The sequence below is a fragment of the Eulemur rufifrons genome, chromosome 16 (assembly GCF_041146395.1).
Source record: "Eulemur rufifrons isolate Redbay chromosome 16, OSU_ERuf_1, whole genome shotgun sequence".
Lineage (NCBI taxonomy): Eukaryota > Metazoa > Chordata > Mammalia > Primates > Lemuridae > Eulemur > Eulemur rufifrons.
The window spans coordinates 12773820-12793087 of NC_090998.1; the positions used below are offsets into that span (position 1 = coordinate 12773820).

General features: G+C 48.0%; 1 protein-coding gene across 1 annotated transcript; it reads left to right on the forward strand.

Moving 5' to 3' along the window:
* The first annotated feature begins 4362 nt into the window (after positions 1-4362).
* GPRC5A (G protein-coupled receptor class C group 5 member A) lies at positions 4363-18807 on the forward strand. Its single transcript, XM_069490237.1, has 4 exons — positions 4363-4452; positions 14693-15633; positions 17467-17525; positions 17820-18807. The coding sequence occupies exons 2-4, from the start codon at positions 14700-14702 to the stop codon at positions 17910-17912; spliced, it is 1086 nt and encodes a 361-aa protein (XP_069346338.1). The 5' UTR covers positions 4363-4452; positions 14693-14699; the 3' UTR covers positions 17913-18807.
* The last annotated feature ends 461 nt before the right edge of the window (positions 18808-19268 follow it).

Sequence of the window (19268 nt, forward strand, 5' to 3'; positions counted from 1 at the left end):
TGCTGGGTGGGCTCTTAGCATGCCACTCAACCCTGGCACATGCCGACAACGGCACATTCCAGAGGTACGTTAGTTGGTAGGGCTGCCGTGACAGAGCACAACAAAATGGGTGGCTTAAACAACAGAGATTTCCTCAGACTTCTGGAGGCTAGAAATCTGAGATTAAGGTGTTGGCAGGATTGGTTCCTCCTGGTGGCTCTGAGGGACAGCCATTCCATGCCCCTCCCCTGGCTTCTGGTGGCTGCCGTCATGTGTCCCTTGGCTTGTGGCAGCATCACTCCGGTCTCTGCCTCTGTCTTCCCCTGGCATCCTTCTCTGTGTGTCTGTCCCCTGGGTCTGTGTGTCTCTCTTCCTATCAAGACACCGGTTATTGGATTTAGGGCCACCGAGTGGCTCTTCCTCTTACACATTCCCTGATGGCGGTCCCTGCTTCAAGCCTGCAGTGCCCCTCTGCTTCTGAGGCCACTGTGCAGTGCCAGCTTCCTCCCCACTGGCCACACTCTGTGCTCACACTGTGTGAGTGGGCAGGGCTGCTCCACGACCCTGTGCCTTCGTACGTTCGGTCCCCTCTCCTGGAATGCCCGCCCTGAACCTCACCCCTCTTCCTTCTCCGTCTGCAAAGCTCTTACTCATCCTCTGGGCCTCCCCTCCTCAGTGGCGTCTACCCTCAACTCTGCGGGGAGTGCTGACTGTGGCTTCTTGTGCCCGACCGTGGTCCTTGTGTGACGTGTAACACAAGGCACTGCTTTTGGTTATTGTCCAGCTCTTCACCAGACTGAGCTCCTCAGAGACAGTTTTCTTTTGATTCCCCAGCGCGGTCACAAGGAAGATCATCCATAGCTGCTAAATGACTGAATAAACGTGGACATTCCCTGCAGGGGAGAGGGACAAGTAGGGACTTTCTCTATTCTCCTGCTTCTATTATGTTCCCTACAATGCTTGGTGCATAGTTGGCTCTCAACTGCTTCCAGTGTTGTTTAGCGACTGAATGGAAGAGCCACTCTCAGCAGGAAGCTGGCAGGAGCTGTGGGTCACCGATACTCGGGATTCCAATGCAGTAATGACCCGACGAGTTAGGTTCCCTTGTGCGTTCCTCCTACCAACTCAGGTGCTTCTCAAATGAGATTTCTTTGTGCCCAGGGAGGGGGACGAGTGGCACTGTCCATCTTGCTAGCGAAGAGGTGAAGGAAGAGAAAGGGGAGCCCCGGGCCCGAGGTTCTGCATGTAGCATTAGCACGGACGGGGTCAGGCTCAGGATGTTAACAGAGCCATCTGTGTTCTTGGTTCACTCCTGCAATCGAGAGTGGGGATCATGGTGGTGGCGGCTGGAGGAGGGTCAGTGTCAGCAGCGACTGAGTTCTGGGACTGCCAGACTGAGGCAGACCCAGACCCCTCCTCATGGAACTCAGGCCCGCTTGCTGGCCTCGCAGTTGAGTGAAGGTCCCTTCCAGCATCAGACAAGCCTTTCTTTTGGGGGGGCAGGCACCCTGATTGCAGGGCTCTCTCTTCTCCAGCCAGGTGAGCTTCCCTTCTGTGTTGCTCAACAATGCTACCTGTCACTTTACACCAGGTAACACTCAAAGTGGGATAACTAGAGCTGGGAGTAGAACCTGGGTTTCCAGACTCCCTGTATGTTATTTATTCCTCTGATTTCGAAAGACCTCAACCTTGTTCCGCAGAGTGTTGTAGCAGGCCAAGAGACCCAGGAAATGAACTATTCATCCACGGGCCCCCCGCCTCTCTCCCTCAGGGGTATCTCAACATCACTCAGCTATTCCATCCTCCCCAGTCTCCCCCCATCTCCCAGGCAACCAGCCCGCAAGGATTCAGGTGCAGCTGGGACCAGGAGAGGCAGGCACGGGCCCCAGGGCGCAGGGTGTAAGGAGGCATCACCCTCACCCCAGTCCTGTCTTTGTGCCCAGCCGGTGTCTCAGTAACGGGAGGGGAGGAGAGAAGAGGTTAAAAGGAGAGAAGAAAGCATGCTAGGAGGACAGGATGGGATACCCAAAGTCAATGGCAAAGTGAGGAAGAGTGACCAAAGATAGCTTCAGAACAAGCATCCCCACACTAGCACTCTCTCTCACACAATGGACCTTCCAGACAGACATCACCCGGAGAATGACAAAAAAAAAAAAAAAAGGAAAAGTAAAATACACTCACCACATTCTCATGAGGTCTTCCCAAGTTTCTTTTTTCTTTCTTTTTTTTTTTTTTTTTGGAGACAGAGTCTCGCTCTGTTGCTAGGGGTGTCAGCCTAGCTCACAGCAACCTCAAACTCCTGGGCTCAAGCAATCCTTCTGCCTCAGCTTCCCGAGTAGTTGGGACTACAGGCATGCGCCACCATGCTTGGCTAATTTTTTCTACATATTTTTAGTTGTCCAGTTAATTTCTTTCTATTGTTTTAGTAGAGACGGGGGTCTCACTCTTGCTCAGGCTGGTCTCGAACTCCTGACCTTGAGCGATCCTCCCTCCTCGCCCTCCCAGAGTGCTAGGATTACAGGCGTGGGCCACCGCGCCTGGCCCTTCCCAAATTTCTTGACCTGGGCATGGGGAAGAAATCCCCAAAGTCCCTTTTGCTCTTTCTCCCTCAGACTTGACGTCTTTTACTTGACGTCATAAACCTCACCCTAGACATGGTGATTCAGACTCCTCAGCTGCTGGAGTTGGAGGAGCCCGCGGAGACACCCGGCCCGCCCTGCCCAGTGTGGCAGCCACACATGGCTTTTGAGCACCTGACATGTGGCTGGTCCAAACTGACAGGGACCGCAAGTATAAAACACACACTGGATTTTTGAGGACAAAGTTTGAAACAAAATAATGTAAAATAGCTCATTAATATTTTTAGAAATATTGATTACATGTTGAAATGATCATTTTGGGATCTATTGGGTTAAATAAAATATACAATATTATTAAAAATAATGCACCTGTTCTCTTTACTTCTTTTAATGAGGCTGCTAGAAGATTTATCATTATAAATGTGGCTTGCTTTTGTGGCTTGAATTATAGTTCTATTGTACAATGGTGGTCTAGTTCAACTTCTTCCTTTAACAGACTGGCAAACTGAGGTCCAAAGAGAAGCCCTGACTTAGTGGATGGCACACACTATAAAGCACTGTCATTTCTGTTCCCACCAATCTCTCAGAACCCGCCCTCTGCCACCCACCCCGCTGGGAGCCCTGGGAGTGAAGCAGGTGAATTTGTAGACCTCTGGGCTGCAGATCCCAAGAGAAGTGTTCCAAGACTCAAGGCGTTGCCTGTGATTTTTGGGGAGTGAAATAAAAACCTAGCAAAGGTTTTGGAGGGGGGCATTGTCTCCAATAAGTCACATTTAAAAAGCACATTAGACTGTGGAAACTCAGGGTGTGGGGAGAAGTGAGGAGAAAGCTGGGGAGCCCTAGGCTGTCCCCCATGAACTCATATGCAGAATAACACAGATTAGCACACCAGGTGTACTAATTGCCTCCTTAAAAGCACAGAGTCCCTCCTTCCTCCCCCAAGGCAATGGGGTAGGACCTGGCCCCAAAGGTGACACCGAGGGGTCAGCCACTCCAGGATTGTTTGACAGGTAAACAAAGACAAGTTTCAGTACGATTGGCTTGATCCAAAAGGAGTGGGCAGCAGAGGGAGGGGGAACCAGGCACCAAAGGCAAATTACTTTATTTCATAATTTTATCTGGCCTCGCATTCCCATCAGCCTGCGTTGTCACGGCTTCAGGAGAGGTAGTTAGGAAAGTAGAGAGATAATGATCTCTCAGCTCCAGGGCAGCACTAATGGTGCTTACCGGACCCGCAGTCCGACAAGCTGAGCGGGGGAGCCCTGAGAGGGTGGCCACCTCATTTTCCCTAAGCCTGGCTACCCACCCCGCACCGGCCGGTGGCAGTGCTGGAGAGAAAGGCTAAGCTAAGGGTCAAAGTGGAGAAAGGCTGGCTTGTCCCCCTGGAATTAACATCGGAGCTGCTACAACCTCGCTGGCAAGACCTTGCCCTCGGCGGGGAAGGCACACCTGGCTCCCTCAGGGAGGTGACAGCCTGCAGGGGGCGTGAGGAGCGGTCTCCTCCGCCCCTGCCTTTCAGCCCTGGCCCTGGGACCGGCCCGCGCGCGCGTCCCTCCGAGGTGGGCTCCCCCCGCCCATTTCAGGGGTGACTGTGCCTCTGACGTCAGAAGGCTTCTGGTTCATTCCCTGGCACGGGGACTTTATTTTCATAACAGCATGAAGTGCCCTGGAACTGGAATGGGCGTGTCCTTTCCCCTGACCCGCCCCCCTCCCGCCCCTGTCCCAGTGCTCACCCCCGGCGCGCCCCCTCCCTCCCGCCTTTATAACCGCGCGGGGAGGCCGAGGGCGGGATCGCAGCCCGAGGGCTCCCCCAGCACCCAGGGGCTCGCGTGCTGCCTGCCCTCTTACGCGCGGGAAGCAGCTCCAAGTTCACGGCTAAAGCCCAGGCACAGCGGTAAGTGAGGTGGACGGAGCCCAGAGCGCGCCGGGCCTCCAGATTTAAATCACCAGGGAGAGCCGGGCATTGGGAGGGGCAGGGCAGAAGGGGAGCGAAATCCTAGTAATGGAATACAGCTGGCTAGCGGGGGGGGGGGGGGGGGGGGGGAACCCAGGAGAACGATTCCTCTAGTTTAACTCAACTTGGAAGTTTTTTTTTCTGGGCCTCCCAGGCTAAGATAGGGGTAGAGAGCAAAAAGATAATCAGGGTAATAGTTTCAGCTGAAACACATTCTACGAACTTCGAGTAGGTGGAATCCGACCAGGCAGGGATCATTGTGGGGGAAGAGAAGAGAAAGAGAAAGATCTCAGAGGAAGGGGGGCGCTGGGGGTGGAGAGGGAGTGGGAATCGAGGGGTGGGAGCAGGAGGAGGGAGACGGTGACAGCTGCTACTTCACCCAGATACTGAAGAGCGCCTTTCTGAATGTGGGAACGTAGGTGCAGAAGCCACCCCTTTCCTCTGGACGGGTGGGTGGTCGGCCCCACTCTGGTGTTCCTTGATTTGCTCAGGAATCCGGGCAGATGGAAGTTGAATGTAGCTAAGAGCCCACCTTCCACCACCAACCACAGACGGGACTTGGGAACAGCCTGAACGCTGTTCAGATTGGTCCCTTCAACATCCATGGGAAAGGCTAGCAAGGAGCCTGCTCAGGATCGAGGAGTTCGAAGTGCCTTCATTCTTGACATCTTTGCAGGCTGGTGTTCTCCACAGAGGCTTTTGTAAACACCCCACCTGTTGAAGGTTCCGCTGCATCAGTTACATACCTCAGCGAGTTCATTCCTGAAGGGGAGTTTCTTAGCCACTTCAGACACGATGGGCTGGGGACTCGAGAGGGGTGAGGCTGGAGGTCAGCACTGCGGCCTCCACGTCTGTGTGCTGGGTGCCACGGGGACCAGGAATGAATGGGGGGGGGAAGGGTCAGGAGAGGTGCCACCCGGGAGACAGAAGTGGCTCCTCCAAGGGCACGGGGAGGCGAGGGCTTCAAGCGCAGAATGGAATGAGCAGAACCGTTGGTTGCCTGGGAAGAGCTCTCAACCTTGAGTCAGGAAGCCTGAGTTCCCCTCCCGGCGCTGCAGAAACTCTGATCAGGCCAGGGCCCGGGCCTCGAGTTCCCTATGATGGATCTTAGGGAGGCCCCTAAGCTCCTTTCTTGTGTTTAGATTCCAGCCACTCCGTATCTGCACGTGTCCCCTTGGGAGTCCTCCTTAGAACCTGCTTTACTGTATTTCATTCTGTAGTGGTAATTGAAGATAACAGGGTATGGAGAACAATTTTGGCTGTGTGATTTTACTCTTCTCATTCTGGGTCCACTGCTATTTAAAATCCAGATGAAGCTGGGGAAATGATACGGTGGGACAGTAAACAAAAAATCGAATAGTGTTTTTGCTTGAGGACTCCTTGACTTTCTGAGTAGTTCAGGGTGTTTGTTTTTACTTTTATTCCTATTTTTATTGCATTGTGGTCAAAATATATGGTCTGTAAATTTCTTATTTTAGAATTCCAGATTTTTCTTTATATTCTAAATATGCTCATTTTTTTGGTAAATGTTCCATGACCACTTAAATAGAAGCAATCATATAGAGCAAACTACGTTAAGGATGGCAAACTGCTCCATTGGCTAAATATGGCCTAGAGCCTCTTTTTGTAAATAAAGTTTTACTGAAACACTGCAATGCTCATTTGTGTATATATTGTCTATGGTTGCTTGCATGCTACAAACGTATGGCTTGCAAAGCCTAAACTACTTATTATCTGGCTCTTTACAAAAAATGTTTGCTGATTGCTGATATAGAGGATCTGATTATATGATTAATAATGGAGATCTAATAAGATATGAAGATAGAGAATATTTCCATTAAAGTATCCATAGAACATTTATAGAAGTTCACCATGTTATTATTCATTTTGTGTATTTTATCTGCCAAAGACTGATAAAGAAGTCTTAAAGTCTTATATAACTATAGTATTTCCCCTTATATTTCCAATAGTTTTTGTTTTATGTATTTTGGTGCTATATTATTAGGTGCATAAAAGTTTATGATGGTTTTATCTTCCATGTGGAGTATCTCTATTATAAAACAAACTTTTTGGACCATCATATAATATCTTTTTGCCTTGATTACAACTTTGCGATATTAAAACCTCAATTCCTGCTTAATTCTTTTATCTTGAGCAAGCTATTTAGCTTTGTGTCTGACACATAATACCTGGTAAATAAATATTATCTATCAGTATTTCTTCTTTGTTCATTTATTTTTATTTTTTTCCTTCTTTTTGCTTTTAATCTTTCTGAATACCTTGTTTTTGGTTAGGTTCTTATAGGTATAATATAGTTTAGTTTAATTTAGTCTTTTTTTCAAAACAAAAAAGTTACCATTTACATTTATTGTAATAACAGTTACTTGTTATTGTCATTTAATTTTAAGTCATATGGTCTATTCTTCTTCAACCTCTCCTCCATTAGACAGTATATATTGTAGTTTTAGATCTACTAGGCAACTGAGTAGGTGGTTCGACCATTCTCAGGGTTTAGAAACACAAGCTTGTGAGGACAAATGATCAGTTTAGCTTTAAACTTGTTGAATCCAATGAATTAATATATTGAAATAAAATACTTAAATAAAGGGATCTTTGAGAGCTTTAAGATAGTATGCCAGTAGAGGACTTCATTTTATTTTCCTATTTTCTGGAAATTTGATTTCTTAGAATTCTGGGCCTAAGAGATATTTGGAAGCTTCACTCAAAATATTAAGCTTTATTTTAAAAAAAGATTTCCAGTATTTTATTTTATGTTCACATTAAGCTAAAGTCTACATTCTTTGTTTAGAATAAGAGGAAGTTGGTAATACCCTCAGGAAACTACCTGAAAGTGCAGACATGAGAAAAACGCTATTGTTGTACGTGTTTTGATCTGCCAAGGGTGCTATGATGATTTAGTTTCTCTTAGTTACTGCATAGAAACTCAATTCAGTGATGTTATTCAGCTGTTATTCATAAGTTGTTGCCATGATGCATCACTTTTATGTCATCAGAACTGGGATGGCTACCCAGAACAGGGGATCCTGGAGATTTCCCTGTAGACACTTCCCATTCATAACTAATCCTTTATCAAGGGCAGAGAAATTTCTGTGGGACTCTCCCTTAGAAGAGCTTAGCCTGAATAGAAATATGAGGATTAGCATCAGCTCATATTCATCTTAAAAATTTTTCCTCCCTATTACTCACACTTGCTAATAAATAACTCGCTTTGGGTAAATATTCAGCATTCAGTCTTAGTCCAGAACATTTGCTCAGCAATGACTGCATAGAGCACATGCTGAGGGGGATACCAACAAATAGAAGAATTACTCTATTTTCCTAAGAAGTTTGCTATCCAATAGGCTAGTCAGTGCTGATATTAATGTAGAATATATAAATATCTATGGGAAAATTTGAGTGCCAAGAAGTACTTAACTGTAAAAATTATGAAGAATGAGATGGGATTAATAAAAACAATAATTTTGAAAACTCTTGATAGAGGGTAAGTTTTGGGCTCAGTTTGAAAAACTTGGTTAAATGGATTGTGAAGAGGAGGGAGAGGAGCTTTCTGGTTAGAATAATGCGTGTATTGAGGCAAAGAGCATGACTTCATACGAGATCATGAATGAACCCAAATTCCCTTCCAGAGAGAAAATACAGTACTGTGGGAGGACTTGCTTGCCTTGCATAGAGGTGGAGGTGGGCATGAGGAAGGACGGGACAGTGGGTGGGAGGACTAATTGGAGAAGAGCTTGAAGTTCAAATTGAGGCTGAATCTGTCATAACAGACAAAGGAGCTGAAGTGCTTCCTAACTGCGGAATCCGAAGGTCCCTTCCCAGGCCCACTCTTCTTTGCTCCCCTTGCAGTATTTGACTCCACCTGGGCTTTTTTTGGTTGTTGCTGTTGTTGCTAAACTTCTGACAATTTCTTGTTAACATCCTTTGCTGATCCCTACTTAGATGAGGTGGTGTTCCCTGTGCATCTGTCCTTGGTTTCCTGTGTGATCTTTTCTTCTCTCAAGGCTTCAGATGCCACCTCTGGGCTGACAACTGTCAATCTGTGCTTATAGCCCAAACTGCTCCTGAGCACCAGACCCACATGTCCATGTGCACAACCTAGCGTCTAGGGACTTCGCTTTTAAGAGCCATGTAATTCTGTGCAAGTTATTTAATTTCTTTGTGCCTCAGTTTCCTCAGTTGTAGAAAAGGGACATAATCCCAGGGTTGTTGTGAGGATTAAATGCAGCAGTGCATGGCCCCGTGAACTCTCAGGAGGCCTTGACTCTTGCTATTCCCGGATAGCTCCACTCCTACCCACCCAGCACAGCACACCTGCTCCCTTGTGCATTCTGGGTAGGCACTGGCCGGGTGTCAGGCTAGGCTGGCGGCTGGAGAGAGAATGTCTAACGACTCAGTCCCCGCCTGCACAGAGCCGTCCAGTCTAGAGGGAGACAGACTTACACACGCACAGGCACTGGCAGGGCCTACCCCTCAGGGTAGGAAAAGCTGAGGGTGTCTGGGAATGCCTGAGATCTCTCACTAGACTGGAGCATCAAGGCAACCATCCTGGAAGAAGGAAACTGAGTCAAGTGAAGGGGGCAGGGAATGCAGAGGTGGGGGAGGGTGTTCCATGCAGACGGGACAGTGCGTTTGAAGTGAGATAGTGGGGCTTGTTTGGAGGGGTGACAAGAAGTTACCATTGGGCAGGGGTAGGTGGGGGTGGCAGGGCCTGAGGCTGGGGAGGTCGGCAGGGCTGAGGGTGCAGAGCCTGACGCTTTGTGCGCAGGTCTCTGGCTCCTCCCCCAGCTGCAGGCGGAGGCTTGGGGAGGGCAGGACACCGAGAGGTAAGGCTTCCGAAGGGGTCCAGGGAGAGAGGCTGGTGACCTGACTTAGGTGGGGGGAGAAGTGGCATATTTAAGAGATATTTAAGAGGTATCAAAAGGGTGGCACTGCTAGGACTTGGATGATGGGTTTGCTAGTGAGGCGTAGGGACTTCTTAAGCCATTTCTCAACTTGGTGGTAGATCATAAGTCAGCTTTTAGGGCTACGGCCGTGGGTTCACAGTGGGGAGACCCCTAGGGAGGCCACCTGCACCACTTTCTTGTCTTCTCATGAAGGCTCTCCTTTCCTGCCGTGTCCACCGCGGTGGAGCACACATAGCCTGAGCATACTGTCTTTTCCTCTTTGCTGTGTGCAGGAGTTTGAGGTATGCACATCTCTGTGCATTTGGAGCAACTCACAAGGACAGACTGTGCCCTGAGCTGATTTAACCCACACTCAAAGCGTTAAGGCACCACCAAGGCTGATGTCACTTGGATTTCAAATCAGCATGTCCTTCCTGGCCTGGAAGTTATTCGTAATGGACAGAGGGGCTGTGCAGTGTTAAAAACTGTGGCTTTGGAGTTTGAATTTGTGTTGGAATCCTGGCCCTTCCACTTACTAACTCTGGGACTGTGGGTGAGTTGGCTTGTGAGTCAGTTGCTGCCATTGTAGGACAAGGATAATAATATGAGCTGTATCATAAGGCTGTCCTGAGGATTAAGTGAGTAAAGTGCATAAATCCATGTCTGATCCAGGGTGAGAACGAGCTATGAGACCTCCCCTTCTTTTCTGTGCTGAGAGTAAGTTCTTTCTGTCCTCCCACATTGGGTCTCTGTAGGAGCAAGTCTTTTCTTGCTTGGACCGTAGGTCTCCCTTCCCTGACTGTGGTCACAAATGAGTCCACACAGCCACGAGTCTCATTCTCGTTTCTCCTTCTCGCTCCAGCCCTTCAGTTCTCCTCCCAAGCTGTTGCTCCGGCTCCTGGCAGTTCTCTTCTCAAATGCCGATCGCTTCCCTTGACCTTCTCAAACACTGCTTTGTAGAAATCCTTTTTGGGTTTTAGCATTCTGTCCTTCCCTTCCAGCCACCTGGTGTCTGTCCCCAACCCAGGCATTCTCTGGGCAGCACAGCACCTTTTCAGGCAGACATGCTTGTTACTCACCCTGGCGAGTGTCACTGTCCTCTGATGAGATTCAAAGCGCTTAGGACGTTTAGAAGTGTTGCATAATCCCCGTCAGGCTGGGGAGGGGGTGGAGGAGGGTTCATAGTGGTGAGTTAAGAATGATACTTCCAGAAAACTTAGTCACCCAGATAAAAAATATTTGCTAAGAAGTTTTTTTTTTTTTTTTAAAAGACATTTGTGAGAGAATTGGGAAATATGAACCCTTACTGGATATTTGACATTAAAAATTATTGTTAGCTTAGGTGTAGTTAAGAAGGAGGTTTCATCTTTTAGAGAGACATACTAAGGCTTTTATGGATAAAATTATATGATGTCTGGGATTTGCTTAAAAATAATCTAGTAAATAAGATGGGGAATATAGAGGAAGCAAAATTGGCCGTGTAGTGATAATTTTTGAAACCAAGTGATGGATACATAGACCTTCATTATAAAAATGTCTATAATAAAAACTTTGAAAAGTTTTCTTATTTTTTAAATAATATTTTGAAGGCACTTCAGGGACTGTTTCTGCATCTCCCTGCATTATCAGGAGGTGGGAGGTGAACTTCAGGGAAGTTGGTTTTCTCCTCTGTCCACATTTGTTACCACTGATCTTGGTGGATCCGGTCTGTGGGTGCCAGGAGACCCCCGCACAGCTGCACAAGAAGCGAGGGGCCTGTAGGTCCAAGTGTCTGCCTTACTGTCCCTCCGTCTAGCACCAGACCTGTCCTTTAGGCCAGAACCTCATCAATCTCTGTCAAGATTTAGAGTTACCGGGTTGGAAGTCCTTCGTAATTATCAGGTATTTACGATCACAGCCACTTGTCCACAAACAGTAATACCTTGCAGGGTGGGGAAGGAGCAATTGGCAGGGAGGGGCGAGGAGAATGAGAGAACTAAGGGAAGAAGAAAATACCTTTCCTGCTAGACACCACCCTTGTGAGTAATGGGAGAGGGTGTGGAGAAATGAAATGAAGTGCACAGGGCCTGGGTCCTTTCCCTTGGCGGGGCTGCCCCGGAATGAGACAAGGTTCTTCCTCTTCCATATGCACGGTGTTCTACCTCCACTTCCCCATACCACCGAGAGTGGACGTTGTAGGCAAAGCAGATCAGACTTGGGGTACTTATATTTCAGGAGTTGGCCTGTTTCTGAACCTCATTTGCCTTCTTTTTCCGCCTGTCTGCACCGCCCTTTAGAGGTGGAACGTACCCACTCTTGTGTTCTGCTTGTGGCGGGGATGGCTGTGGGGCAGCTTCCAGGAGGGCAGAGTGTGCAGGTGTCAGATCCACAGGGAGCAAAGGTGGTGAGAAGCCTGTGGCCCCAGTGGCAGACGATACCCACCTGTCTCCTCCACTCTGGTGGGGAATATGTCTGTTTTCCCCTTTACCACTGAGTGCCTTGCACCGTGATCAGTACATGGTGGTACTCAGTAAATACATGTTGAATGAATGACTATACAAAATAAAGTTCAGCTTGGAGAGCCAAATTTCATCAAAAAGTCAGGAAGGTAGATTTAAGCTATATCTGGGGTTATGTTACTCTCACACACCACACACGATATTCTGACATATACATTGTATGCATTCATATATACATATGCACCTGTGATTATTGCATATATACATATACAATGTATAATTTTGTCCTAGTTGCTATATGAATAAAATGATTTTGGTACGACAGCTAGCTCATTGAATTGGAAAGATGATTTTGCATTTCTAAGGGAGGCAGGTGTTTGAGTTCTCTCTACATCGAGGAGAATGCTCATTTGCCTTCCATGGTGAACGATGGCTCATTTTGTATCCTGCTGTGCTGCTCTCTGCCTTGTGATCTTGAAGAGACAGGATGGAGAAGGGAAGGTGTTCTTTTTTGCCTGGGTTGAGCCCAGTACCCCACAGTGGTTTGTAAGTGTCTGTGGGTATCTGGTGAAGAAACAGAGAGTTGTTTTTCTGCTCTAAGGAAAGAGGCAGGATTCAGCTGATACTTTGTAGCTTTTCCTGCTCCTGGTTCCCAGCCCTTCCTCTTGTTCCTGATTTCTTGCTGCCCATTCTCTGATCCTATTTGGCACTGGAGGAGGCGAGAACTTTCCCTGAGCTTGTGTGTGGAGGTGGCCTTGGCGAGCCTTCCCCTCCACTGACTCTGGCCCCTTTCCTGCCAGGCCATAGTTCTCTTCTGGTCCATTCAGAACCTCTCACCATCAACTGAGCAACCCTGTCAGGGAAAATAAAAACTAAAGAAAAAAAATTCCATCCACAAACAGCATACAATAAAACATGAGGAATAGTGTGATAGAAACTTATAAGCAGTAAAATAATTCGGATAAAGTTTATTGTTTGCAGAGAAACTGTTTAGACTATAGCTGTGTCTAGAAATGTTGAACTTCAATATCTTACCCAACATTGTTGGGAATTTGAGAATCATCCATTTTGAGGAAATGTGGAAACTCCTTTCTCTTTTCCAATTTCCAAATTTATTTTCCCATTCATGCCCCGAATCCCTAGGATTTAGATTTCATGAAGGTTGCAAACATTTGGATCTAAAATTCACATGGAGGTTGTGGGGGCAGAGAAAGAAGCCTTTCCCCTGAGAAATAAGGACAGATATATCAGAAGTAGCCTGTTATAGTTCCGGTCAGTTCCTGATTATCCAGAATGCATGAGTAGATCACCTGCTTTGTGGACCATCTATCACCTGGGAGCTCCTACCCTTCCTGGGCTGAACTAAGAGTGTGGAATAGGCCCATAATGGAGCACGTGATGTGGGGGGCGGGGGGTGGGTGGGGAGAGAGAGAGAAGAGACCTCAGATTGCATTTTAAGGCCAGCTAGAATTCACTGGAGAGGTGATACCTCGAGTCATGGAGAGCATGGGTCCTGGAGCCAGACAACCTGGATTCAAATCCTTGCTCTGCCATTTCCTGGCTGTATGATGTTGGGCAAGTAACTTGACCCCTCTCTGCCTCAGTTTCCTCATCTGTAAAATAGGGCTAATAATTTTTACCTCTTAGGGTTGCTATGAAAGTAAACTAATCTATGTATCTATATATGATGATTAGAGATAAAAATTTGACCCATAGTAAAAAAAAAAAAATGAACGTGGAGCTGGGCGCGGTGGCTCATGCCTGTAATCCTAGCACTCCGGGAGGCCAAGGTGGGCGGATCGTTTGAGCTCAGGAGTTCGAGACCAGCCTGAGCAAGAGCAAGACCCTGTCTCTACTAAAAAAATAGAAAGAAATTAGCTGGACAACTAGAAATATATAGAAAAAATTAGCCAGGTGTGGTGGCACATGCCTGTAGTCCCAGCTACTTGGGAGGCTGAGGCAGAAGGATCGCTTGAGCCCAGGAGTTTGGGGTTGCTGTGAGCTAGGCTGATGCCATGGCACTCTAGCCTGGGCAACAGAGTGAGACTCTGTCTCAAAAAAAAAAACAAAAAAACAAAAAACCCAGAACGTGTTAGCTATTAGTAATAGTTTTTGCTAGATTACCTGCTGTTTTTATATCATCCAGGACTTCCTTCCTTACAGGTGGCTAATTTAGAGCTGGTTATGACAGGGAAGACTCCTTACATAACTTTTTGGAATTGGTAGAGCCATGTTTAAAAATCTTAGGAGGAGGAAAAAAAAAAAAAAAATCCCTTCTAACAAGAGACCCCGGAGCCTAAGAAGAGCATCCAGCAGCTTAGAAGTGAATGTTTGTTCTTTGTAGAACAATCTGCAGTTGGGGTAACTCCTCTCCTCCATGAGAGAATGGGATGCTTACAACCCAAGGGGTCAAAGGTAGAGCAAACTCGACACTGCTAAATTACGATTAAAGTGTTAACTGTAAGATCGGATTAGTCCGCAATCACTAATTCCTAAGAAAACACTACCCCAAAATACCAGGAGCCCTGGCAGTTTATTTGTATTTTTATGTCTTTTGAAATTAGGCTCTGAAACACCTTCTCAGAGCATTAGGCCCTCTGGCTTCAAGGTAAATATTAATACAGTTAAATTGTGGGGAGGGAAATAGGAGCTTTGTTCCTTCCCTTCATCAATCCTTAGAAGTTGCCACGAGAGGTAGGGAAAAGTTAGTGGCTTTATCTAGCGTAGTAAGGTCAAGGGCAAAACATACAAAATGTTTCCCAAATCCTTTTTTAGTCCTCTGTGTCTGAGGACTGTTCTAAGAGATTCACCACCCTCCCCCTCCCTACTTTCCTGCAGGACGGAAATGGCTACGACGACGGCGACGACGGCTCCCAGTAGTTGCCGCCAAAGCTTGGACCCCAGGTACCACAGACTTTGTGATACTGGTGAGAGTTGGGGCATCGTCCTAGAAACGTTGGCTGCAGTTGGGGCTGTGACCTCGGTGGCCTTCATGCTCGCTCTCCTGGCCCTCGTCTGCAAGGTGCAGGACTCCAGCAGGCGGAAAATGCTCCCCACCCAGTTCCTCTTCCTCCTGGGTGTGCTGGGGGTCTTTGGCCTCACCTTTGCCTTCATCATCAGACTGGATGGGGGCACAGGGCCCACACGCTTCTTCCTCTTTGGGATCCTCTTCTCCATCTGCTTCTCTTGCCTCCTGGCTCATGCTGTCAACTTGACAAAGCTAGTCCGTGGAAGGAAGCCCCTCTCCATGCTGGTGACTCTGGGCCTGGTAGTGGGCTTCAGCCTGGTACAGGACGTCATTGCTGTTGAATATGTCGTCCTGACCATGAACAGGACCAATGTCAATGTCTTTGCTGAGCTTTCTGCTCCTCGTCGCAATGAAGACTTTGTCCTGCTGCTCATCTATGTCCTCCTCTTGATGGCGCTGACCTTCTTCATGTCCTCCTTCGCCTTCTGTGGATCCTTCACTGGCTGGAAGAGACACGGGGCCCACATCTGCCTCACCACGCTCCTCTCTGCGGCCATCTGGGTGGTATGGATTGTCCTGCTCTTGATTCCTGCCATCGAGGAAAAGTGGGATGACACCATCCTCAGCTCTGCCTTGGTGGCCAATGGCTGGGTTTTCCTGTTGGCTTATGTGATACCCGAGTTTCAGCTGCTCACAAAGCAACGAAACCCCATGGATTACCCTGTCGAGGATGCTTTTTGTAAACCACAACTCATGAAGAAGAGCTATGGTGTAGAGAACAGAGCCTACTCTCAAGAGGAAATCACCCAAGGTATGAAGCCTGGTTGGGGGAAGAACCCCATGTAGAAAGATGAGAGAGAATCATAGGATATTATAACTATAGGGAACATGCAAGATTTTCCAGATTGTACCCCTGATAGAATAGACAAGTTCCCCAAGGCTCAGGTCTTGCTTAAAATCATCCAGCCAGTTAGAGATGAGTAGAACCAGAAGCTGGCCTCTGGAATCTTAATTTAGTACTTTCTACTCATGGAACAGACAGGGGAGGCCCCTCCCCACCTCTCCTGGTCTGTGGTGTAATTTCCAGTAGGGTGGAACACCAGGGAGGTTCCTCTCAATCAAAACAAGACGGAGCAAAGAAATCGAAAAAGAGTGACTAGAAAAATTCTGGCGATATCTAGTGATAAGTAGGTGAGATCATGTTCTTTACAAAAGATAACTAGGCATTCCTTCCAGAAATGGGGAGCTTTGTAGATTTGAGTGCCTAACGTCAAGCCATGATTTCCTGCAATGATGACAGGGCAGAGAAGGGAGAAAGCCCTTTTATCATGACCATCTGGTTTAGCACCGAGAGCCACATTTTATTGCGTGTCTCTGGGCCCATGGGAGGGAAGAGATCATAACTGACATAAAAGAGTCAAATGATTTCCCTCTTGCCTGGAGTTGTAAAGCCAGGTGTTCCAGTGTTGTTCTTGTAAAAAAAAAAAAATGCTAAACTGAGAGCCAGAAACTGCCCGTTGTCCAGAGGGATCTATTCCTTGGTCTCCAGGGTTTATGTTGGTCTCTGAGTCTAATCACAGGAGGTGGAAAGTTCTGGGCCAGGAGCGAGGGACGCCCAGGCCAGGTTCTAGGCTCCAGCTGACAGGAAGTCTGTTCTCTGCTCTTAGAGCCTGAGGGTAACACTTCCTGGTGCTTCTCACGCAGCTGGGGCCCTTTCCTGGGCACTGGGAGGCCTGAAGGGAGGGAAGTTTGGTGGGAAATAAATGAATTACCTTAAATTGCATTCATGATGATTGTGTGTGTTTACCTTTCTGTTCCCAAGTTTAAAACCTTCTGATTTTCCCAAAATGCACACAAAACAGTGGCCCCTAAATTCTGCCCCTTCCCAAAGACAGTGATATGAATATATATGTTTTCCTTGTCAGGCAGTTAAGGAAGTAGGTAAATCTCCAGTGAGGTTCACTCTGAGTACACCTGTGACCAGATCTACATCTGAAAAGACTGTTTTTGTTTGTTTGTTTTTTTTTTTTGAGACAGAGTTTCACTCTGTTGCCCAGGCTAGAGTGAGTGCCGTGGCGTCAGCCTAGCTCACAGCAACCTCAAACTCCTGAGCTCAAGGGATCCTCCTGTCTCAGCCTCCCGAGTAGCTGGGACTACAGGCATGCACCACCATGCCCGGCTAATTTTTTTCTATATATATTTTTAGCTGTCCATATAATTTCTTTCTATTTTTAGTAGAGATGGGGTCTCGCTCTTGCTCAGGCTGGTCTCGAACTCCTGAGCTCAAATGATCCGCCCACCTCGGCCTCCCAGAGTGCTAGGATTACAGGCGTGAGCCACCGCGCCCGGCCTGTTTTTGTTTTTTATGACTTTTCAAATGTGCTTTTGAAGGTCCTAGGATATGGTGGGGCTTTGGTGAAGTTTTAGAAAGGGGTTTCCCTGGTGATCATAGTTATTCATTTATTCAACCAGTATTGTGCTTACTTTGTCCTGGGCTTGAGGACATAGTCCCTCCCTGCAATAAACTTCAAGTCGACTGGAGAGAGGTAGTTAAACAGACAAGACGTCATACAGAGAAGAGGTACAACGGAGTGAGTGCAGGTGGGCGCCCCTAATTCTTTAATTTCTCCTCTCCCTGTTTCAGGTCTTGAAGAGGTGGGGGACACGCTCTACGCCCCCTATTCCACCCACTTTCAGCTACAGGTAAATGGTCTCTTCCTCCTTCTCATCAGTGGCATCAGCCCCAGCAATGTTTGTCCTTTGGGAACAGATGATGTCACCATTGTGATGGCCCCTAATTGGCCACCTTCAGAGGATGCCTGGTGTTTTTCCCTGTAATCTGTCCCCCTGGGGCTGGGGGGCCAGAACAGGTGCACAGGGAGGAGTTAGGGGAGGGCTTGGGAGAGGGGAAGGGAATTAGCCTCCTGCCCAGACCGCAGATCTGCTGAAATGACTGGGAACTGGGGGGCTTTAATGATATGGTTGCTTCCTTTTCAGAATCGGGCTCCCCAAAAGGATTTCTCCATCCCACGGGCCCAGGCGCCGGCCAGCCCTTACAACAACTACGAAGGAAGGAAAGAGGACAGTTAGCTCTGCTCCGGAGAGTGGGCTGAACACAGCCAGGCGGAAGACCCAGCCGGGAGCTCAAAGGGATGTGGGCCAGATCTCGAGTCTTCTAAGAAAACTGTGCAGAACGCTATGGGAACAGCTGCCCCTCCCCAGCCTCAACCACCGTCTTCCCACACTAGGCAGATGTGGGCTAATACTGCTTGGGTTCTTAGCGGCATCATAGTATTTTTCCTTTGTCTCATGCTTAGGACACATCTGTTAAGTGGGCATCTCAGGCAGCTCAGGGTTAGACTCGCTATTCCTGTCATTTTACATGGGACGAAAGGTCTGGTCATGTGACCACACACCGGCTCGCTCAGCTTTAGGGGCCAACTTCTCTAACCCAAGGTGGGCTTCGTGAGGATCGTTTGTCCCAGAGCAGAACTGCAGGTCTGAGCAAAACCAGCAAAGGCCGGTCTCAGCCCAGCCTGCCTAAATCTACACTGGAAACCAACTTCCTGGCACTGTCCCTCCCCTCGCCCTCTTGCCTGGGCAGGAGAGGCTAAAGGTCACCCTAAACGTACTCATCTCTGTGGCCCTGACTAGTCTTTGGAAGGGCCCTGCAGCTCCCCAGCACAGTTCACAGGTCACCCCTCTCTTCTTGCACCAACTCCAGACTTGATCTTCTCCATGGACTTTACCAGGAGTTCTTCCTGCAGACCTCACTAGCGAGGACAGGCCCACCTGCTCCTGGCCAGGAGAATTTGTGCGCTGTTCTTGCTGTAAATCCCTGCCCTCCTCCCTTCTCCTTGTTCCGCAGCCTCTGTACATAGATTCACACTGTATTTATCTCCTGCATTCTGTAAGCAGGCATCGTCTACTAATGGAGGAGTGTTCCTGGTGTAATCAGTTACTCCCCTGGATTTGCAATAAAGATGTGGTGGCAACTCTGTCGTGGTGGTGGCAGCAGTACAAGTGTTGGGTGTTAGGCACCAAGGGGGGAGACCACGGCCTGCCTTGGGGGCTACATGTTCGAGCTGAAGTTCAAGGCTCAGTTCCCCTGGTTTGCATTTGGCCCTTCTCTGTGTGTCTCTCCTTCTTGTGACATCTAAGACAAGTGTGTGTCCCCTGACAGTTTTCGAAGCTGTCAACGGTGAGACAGCCAGGGTTGTCGGTCATGGGTTCCGAGGTTTTGCTCCAGGCAGGCAGAGGAGTGGCAGCCTTGGAATGGGGTTTGGCAGCCCAAGAAAGACAGGGAAGGGACCTCAGAGCCAGTTTCATGTTTCGCCCAAGGTTTAATTATAGGAGAGGACAAACCCAAATCCCTTTGTATTTAACAGAATTAGTTCACAGCATCTCTTGGCAAAGACATGATACCAAACAATTATTATTAATATG

What these genes read in the sequence shown, in the direction of transcription:
- GPRC5A (XM_069490237.1), top strand. Translation starts at nt 14,700, where the DNA reads ATGGCTACGACGACGGCGACGACGGCTCCCAGTAGTTGCCGCCAAAGC. An exon ending in TCAAGAGGAAATCACCCAAG is followed by an intron (nt 15,634 to 17,466) that starts GTATGAAGCCTG and finishes TCCCTGTTTCAG; the next exon opens with GTCTTGAAGAGGTGGGGGAC. An exon ending in CCACCCACTTTCAGCTACAG is followed by an intron (nt 17,526 to 17,819) that starts GTAAATGGTCTC and finishes CTTCCTTTTCAG; the next exon opens with AATCGGGCTCCCCAAAAGGA.